The sequence below is a fragment of the Nicrophorus vespilloides genome, unplaced genomic scaffold (assembly GCF_001412225.1).
Source record: "Nicrophorus vespilloides isolate i.1.1-1 unplaced genomic scaffold, Nicve_v1.0, whole genome shotgun sequence".
Taxonomy (NCBI): Eukaryota; Metazoa; Arthropoda; class Insecta; order Coleoptera; family Silphidae; genus Nicrophorus; species Nicrophorus vespilloides.
In genome coordinates this window covers 1-6587 of record NW_017096300.1, presented here as the reverse complement: position 1 = coordinate 6587, position 6587 = coordinate 1, and the positions used below count along the sequence as shown (strand labels likewise).

The 6587-nt window shown below is 33.1% G+C and overlaps 3 protein-coding genes across 3 annotated transcripts; all 3 read right to left on the bottom strand.

Moving 5' to 3' along the window:
* Nucleotides 1-856: 856 nt before the first annotated feature.
* On the bottom strand, nt 857-1792 carry LOC108556589 (C-type lectin 37Db-like). Its single transcript, XM_017912760.1, has 2 exons — nt 1530-1792; nt 857-1481 (listed from the first exon to the last, which is right to left on the bottom strand). Exons 1-2 carry the CDS (start codon nt 1765-1767, stop codon nt 1246-1248), a joined length of 474 nt encoding a protein of 157 aa, XP_017768249.1. The 5' UTR covers nt 1768-1792; the 3' UTR covers nt 857-1245.
* A 1033-nt stretch (nt 1793-2825) lies between these two features.
* LOC108556590 (lectin subunit alpha-like) lies at nt 2826-3987 on the bottom strand. The gene is made up of 3 exons (XM_017912761.1): nt 3829-3987; nt 3663-3771; nt 2826-3605 (listed from the first exon to the last, which is right to left on the bottom strand). The coding sequence occupies exons 1-3, from the start codon at nt 3955-3957 to the stop codon at nt 3367-3369; spliced, it is 477 nt and encodes a 158-aa protein (XP_017768250.1). The 5' UTR covers nt 3958-3987; the 3' UTR covers nt 2826-3366.
* An 886-nt stretch (nt 3988-4873) lies between these two features.
* On the bottom strand, nt 4874-5567 carry LOC108556591 (C-type lectin 37Db-like). The gene is made up of 3 exons (XM_017912762.1): nt 5429-5567; nt 5262-5370; nt 4874-5206 (listed from the first exon to the last, which is right to left on the bottom strand). The coding sequence occupies exons 1-3, from the start codon at nt 5555-5557 to the stop codon at nt 4968-4970; spliced, it is 477 nt and encodes a 158-aa protein (XP_017768251.1). The 5' UTR covers nt 5558-5567; the 3' UTR covers nt 4874-4967.
* Nucleotides 5568-6587: the final 1020 nt, after the last annotated feature.

Genomic DNA, 6587 nt, shown 5'->3' with positions numbered 1-6587 from the left:
TTCATATGCATCTTTTGGATTCAATCTATGTATTATAGTTTTCGAGTAAATCAATGAAATGTGTAAACACTGCTTTTTTTAGCATTTTCTTAATTTTGAACATGAGTTACAGCCAAACGGCTAAAACCACAGTAATATATCGATACTTTGTAGATTCCCCAAACATTCAGCTTTCATATGCATCTCTTGGATTCATTCTATGTATTATAGTTTTCGAGTAAATCAATGAAATGTAAAAAAACACTGCTTTTTCGAGCATTTTTTCAACTTTGAACACGAATTACAGCGAAACGGCTAAAACCACAGTAATATATCGATACTCTCTAGATTCCCCAAACATTCAATTAAACGATATTTCAGAACTCTTTCAAACCAATCATGAAAATTGGTTAATATTATTGATGTCATTTCTAAATTTATACATTTTATCATTGATAAATAATATTATCTGCACAATTTTTCTAGTATTGTTAATTATAAATACATGGGGATCTCAATAATGGTTACAGTTGCAAACATGCAGTATTCTTCCATGCTTCTGGTGGTCATTTTGGCGACTACAAATCCAATCTTTGTGAGTGGCTACAGGACCGCTGAAGTTCGGTTGGCAAAACAACGGTTTACCAGTTACCATCTTGGGCAATTGGGAATTTCTGCAGCCCAGCAATTTGCTTGCACTCGAAAATTGTTTGGAAGTGAAGTTTTACGAGAACTTGTACGTAATAATGTCTGCAGTGCACTTAATTACATCGTCTGTCAAACGAATAAACTGTAGGAAGGAAAGATAAAGGATAACACTCAGATATTGATGTAAAATATCTACATTCATAGTGGAAAACGAAAGATATTTCTATAACGTATTATTATTTATAAAGACTTGCTGTTCTAATATTAAATTGAAAATGTTAAGTATTCGCGGACGAGCGGCGAATATATCCGCTCTGTCCTTAACACAGGAGGCTTTGGTTATACAAAAAAAGTATTCATTTCATCGGAATTTAGTTTTAAACAGACGGAGAAGTTGATTTTAGTTCTGCAGAGTTGAAACAATCCTTTTATTGACAAATCAGATTTATTAGAATTAGAAAAGTTCAAATTCAAATACATTCTATCCTATTCTTTATGACCGGATTAAAAACTTACTATGTACGGTCAAATTGACCGAGTTGGAACGAGATATCATACTATCACGTCTAGACTATTGCGTTGTTATCAGCTGATTGATATTTGTGTTATGAGATTTTGTTAAACTTTTCTCGATTCGCATATGAAGTACATATTTGTATCGCATTCCATATCGTTGAGCAGGAATTGTTTGTTGAAGTACCAAATGTTCAGACAGAACTGGTGTCCACTGTAGTTGTTCGGTTGGTTCGGATGCCATCTGGAAAATACCGGATTTCCGCTATTAATCCAACCGAATTGATCTTTTTCCTTTATCACCCCCGACGTCCAGATCTCCAGATCATTCTTGTATTCCACTGCGAAAACCAGCATAAAGTTACAAATTTCACTTGGAAATGACTTACTTTTATCCTTGACGAACTCATGAATCTTATCGAACTCCTCATCGGAATCAATGCTCAACAATTCCATGCCCATTTTACTGCAGGCCATAAAGGCCTTGAACCACGTAGTCTTGTATAAAGTTTCCAAATAATAGAATTTGTTTTTGTACTCGTAATGATACGGACTCCTCTTCAAGGAAGCTGAAGACGAGCAACCGCAGAACGCAACCAATAAAATCAGTAACAATTTCACATTCATCTTCGCAGCAAAACTGAAAAAATATGCAAATACTGCAGCGCTTTATATACAGAGATTGCACATAAATTATCTTTAGGTCGTCACAGGTCAACAGATAAATTAACTAGATTTATACACATATAACGATTATTTGTACTAAATGATTACAATTTCATCAATAAATTATTGAAATATGGAAGTAAACTTTGGATGACAAAAATATACAATTAAATTGTTTAATTTTAAAGTTATTTGTATACTAAATGGTAACGTTTCTTTTATGACAATTTAGTAATCAATTTACAATTACCTGATAATTAGTTATTATGCAAAATATTTTATAATTAAACACGTAAATCAATTTCACAGCTTTTTTTTTCAAATTATTTCTTTCATTTACTTTTCATCTTCGAAACAAGAATAGGAAATTGAAAATATCTAATCAGGAAATTCATACACATATAACGATTATTTGTACTAAATGATAACAATTTCGCGAATAAATTATTGAAATATTGAAGTAAACTTCGGATGACAAAAATGTACAATTAAATTGTTTAATTTTAAAGTTATTTGGATACTAAATGGTAACGTTTCTTTTATGACAATTTAGTAATCAATTTACAATTACCTGATAATTAATTATTATGCAAAATATTTTATAATTAAACACGTAAATCAATTACACAGCTTTTTTTTTCAAATTATTTCTTTCATTTACTTTTCATCTTCGAAACAAGAATAGGAAATTGAGAAATTGAGAAATTCCAGATTTTTCATTTATGCTTTCCACGATTCACATATGAAGAACGATTTCGTATCGCAGCAGGCGAAAACAAGACTGAAGGAACAAGTGAATGCTGAAGCGTTTTATAACAAAATAAGTAATGAATCTAGTTTTATCTTAAATTATCTTTAACTCATTACAGGTCAACAGATATATGAACAAATCTCTCAATATTATCAATTAAATATCTGTTTATTTACTTTCATACATATGTGAGAAAAAAAGTAACATTTCTATGTAGAAACGAAGTATTTAAAACAGAAACACGAAAATATTTGTTTTTACAGTTTTATTATTTATTTGGTAGAGGTAACATAAGTACAAGGTGGCGCAAAAGTAAAGTTTCCCGAGCTGTGTGAGTTGAATCCAACAATGATCCAATGCAGAACTTTCGGCAAAATGTCGCACCAAACAGTCACTTTGGAGGGATGCAATGGATCTTTTTGCATTACGTGTGGATTCTCTGTGTCCCAGAAACGTACATTTCGTTTATTAACATAATCACTTCGCTAATACAACAGACTGAAAATTTTTCAAATAAGAAGTAACAATAAATCTACGTTCTTGAAGTGTGCATCGCTCCATGGATTATTGACAACTAATTCACTATATATCTACATTATAAATGTCAAAGCACAGTGACATTCAGCGCCATCTGCAAAAATGGCAGCCAATTCAAATTGTGACATTACTTTTGCGCCACCTTGCATAAAGCATTTATTTCTATGGGAATGGTAGTAATTTTCTTGATTCTTTAATAACTTCCAATCAGTATTACAAAACGTTTATTTTTTTCTCTCTCTCTAATTTCAATAACATATTCAAAATTTAAATTAAATTTTCCTCGATTCGCATATGAAGTACGATTCCATATCGCAGCGGAAATCGTTCAGCAAGAATTTGCCCTCCGTTAACCAAATGTGCAAACAGAACTGTCTTCCATCGTAATTGGACGGTGACGTTGGCCACCATCTTGAGGATCGAACCGGATTTCCGGTGTTCATCCAATAGAATTGACCTTTATCCTTCATCGCTCCCGCCGTCCAGATCATCAGATCTTTCTTATATTCCACTGCAAAATCAACTTGAACTTGAAAAGATTTCACTTGGATTACGAAAATCGACTTACTTTTCTCCTTGACGTACTTGTGCACTTTATCGAACTCCTCGTCGGAATCAATGCTCCACAATTCCATGCCATTTTTACTGCAGGCCATGAAAGCCTTGAACCACGACGCCTGCAAAAAGAAATGGTTTTGTAAAAATGAAGCAACAATTATTTTAGATTCAATCACCTTGTAGAAAGTTTCGAAATAATAAAGTTTATCCTTGAATTCGTATTGCAACGGACTCCTCTTCACGGAAGATGAAGTCGAGGAGCCGCAGAACGCAACCAATAAAATCACCAACAATTTCAGATTCATCTTCGCAGCAGCACTGAAACAACACGCAAATACTGCGCGCTTTATAAGCAAACACAAACAAAGAGATTGAACTCGTTCTTTCATAAATAATTTTTAAATCACCCAGGTCAAGAGATATATGGACAAGTTGCATGCATATCTGATAGATGTTTATTTTCCTGTAGTATAAAGGTCAACATTTATCAATTTGTTGTCAATACTAAATAAGCAACATTGAGACTATAAAGTATTGAAAAGATGAAGTAAACTTTATATGAAAAAAGTATACAATTACATTGTTTCATTCCAATGTTATTTAGATACAAAATGGTAACGTTTCTTTTATGACAACTTAATAAAAATTTAAAAAAAAAGCAATTTACAATTATCTAATTATTATTTATTGATATTTATGTAATAAAGTATTAAAAGAAACACGAATACAACTTTTTATATAACTTTTATTTCGGTAATTGTAAGTTTAATATAAAATATTTATTTCTATGAGAAAAGCAGATAATTTCGTGGTTTTTACAAAAGATGTTGCGTATTTTGAGTAATATCAAAACGATTGGATGAAGCAATCAAAGACAAAATTGGTATATCTTCACACATCTTTGGTAAATCGTAGAAAATTATTGGAGCTTGATTGAGAAGTGATGATTTCCATATTTGTACCATCAGAATACCATTTATTTCGAAGATTGCAAAACTCATTGAATGCTAAAACTTTCACGAATTATGATGACCTAAAATCGCTTTAGATTCAGTTTTCAGCTGATAAGAACCAGCAGTTGCGTAAACAACAAAGTTATCAGAAAGTTCATTATTTGTATATAAAAAAATGAGTTTTATTTTTACACTAAATGATGAATATTAGTGTAAAACATTTGTTTCTATTGCAAATGCATTTTCATCATTATTTTCAAAATCGTGATTACATAATTACAAAAAAAAACAACAACAACTAACAAAACGTAAAATGAAACATATTTTGTACGTTCGAGCTGGGAAATTTGTTGGTAAACATTTTAAATTTTCCTCGATTCGCAAATGTAGTACGATTCCATCTGGCATTCAGCATCGTTCAGCAGGAATTGTTTATGTTTTAACCAAACGTGCATGCAGAACTCGTGTCCACCGTAATTGTTCGGTGTGCCCGACCACCATTTCGATAAGGTAACCGGATTTCCGGTATTGATCCAAATGAATTGACCTTTTTGCTTCATCACTCCCGACGTCCAGATCGTCAGACCGTTCCTGTAATTCACTGCAAAGTCAACTTGAAGATACAGATTTCACTTGGAAATGGAAAAACCACTTACTTTTCTCCTTAACGAACTCATGAATTTTATCGAACTCCTCGTCAGAGTCAATGCTCAACAATTCCATTCCCATATTTCTGCAAGCCACAAAGGCGTTGAACCACGACGCCTGCAAAAAGAGATGTTTTTGAATAATGCAACAACAATTGCAATTGAGAGTCAATCACTTTGTAGTCACTTTCGAAATAATAGAGTTTATTCTTGAATTCGTTTTGTAACGGACTTCTCTTCACGCATACTGAGGTGGAGGAGCCGCAGAACGCAATTAATAAAATCATCAACAATTTCAGATTCATCTTCGCTTGCTAATGCAACACTGAATATCGCGTGAATGTTGCAGCGATTTATGAAAGAATCAAAGCAAAAGAAAATGTGTGATAAAATGTGTTTTATCGCAAATTGTTTTCAATCCTTCCAAGTCAACATAAACAAGTTGAAATAGATATGCGCTATTAAAAACTTATTTTCCTTTATTAATTATCCCTTCGTGTCTACTGAAATTTATGCGAAGCATTGAAAAAGAATCACGAAAATCAATTTTACATTTATTTCTAAGGGAATGGCAATTTATTTACCTATGAAAGAATACCACAGAACTTAATCTGGATATTTTTCAATCTGACTATTGAATTAAAACTTAATTAACGTTAGACATGATTTATTATGGTACATTCTCTCTACAATATTAAAAAATTAATATTAATTTTCCTCGATTCACATATAAAGTTTTTGACGAGACTTTTTGTTGACGGGAAGAAGGAAACTGAGACCAATAAGATTTAAAGTATCTGGGATATCTATCCAGCCTAAAAACTCCATCAAATACTTGGGGTGTATTCATCAAAAGCAGACTGTTCTTCGGCTAGTCTCATCAGAGCAACAGAGGTAACTATTTCGGTAAGCAGACTGATGCCAAACAACGGTGGCTCGGAGTAGTGGCGCAGGCTATTATGCTCAAGTATGGGAAGAAGTGATGAAGGTGCAGAGCTATAGAAGATCTCTGGAGACAGTCCAATGTAGGAGAGCAATAAAGGTCTGTAGCGTTTACAGAACAATCTCAGGAGATGCAGTTCAAATAATTGCTGGCGTGCTACCAATCGAACTCTTAGTTACAAAAAGATTCAAGAGACAGAGAGGAGTGAGTAAGGAAACTGTCAGGACCAGACTGCTGGAAAAGAGGCAGAAAAAATGGGAGAGCTCAGAGAAAACACGGCGAGATAACATTCCATCTGAGCCAAGCACTTCATAGCAAGGAAGAAGGACGAAAAGTGCTGGTACTGCGAAGAAGTCGATACTCAAGATTCCCCAAACATTCAGCTTTCATAT

Bases quoted from the DNA above. Each gene is read 5' to 3' on its own strand.
- LOC108556591 (XM_017912762.1), bottom strand. From the start codon at position 5,557: ATGAATCTGAAATTGTTGATGATTTTATTAATTGCGTTCTGCGGCTCC. The intron at 5,371-5,428 runs GTGATTGACTCT...CTCTTTTTGCAG, and splicing joins ATTTCGAAAGTGACTACAAA to GCGTCGTGGTTCAACGCCTT. The intron at 5,207-5,261 runs GTAAGTGGTTTT...TTGACTTTGCAG, and splicing joins TGAGTTCGTTAAGGAGAAAA to TGAATTACAGGAACGGTCTG.
- LOC108556590 (XM_017912761.1), bottom strand. From the start codon at position 3,957: ATGAATCTGAAATTGTTGGTGATTTTATTGGTTGCGTTCTGCGGCTCC. The intron at 3,772-3,828 runs GTGATTGAATCT...TTCTTTTTGCAG, and splicing joins ATTTCGAAACTTTCTACAAG to GCGTCGTGGTTCAAGGCTTT. The intron at 3,606-3,662 runs GTAAGTCGATTT...TTGATTTTGCAG, and splicing joins CAAGTACGTCAAGGAGAAAA to TGGAATATAAGAAAGATCTG.
- LOC108556589 (XM_017912760.1), bottom strand. From the start codon at position 1,767: ATGAATGTGAAATTGTTACTGATTTTATTGGTTGCGTTCTGCGGTTGC. The intron at 1,482-1,529 runs GTAAGTCATTTC...TGGTTTTCGCAG, and splicing joins TGAGTTCGTCAAGGATAAAA to TGGAATACAAGAATGATCTG.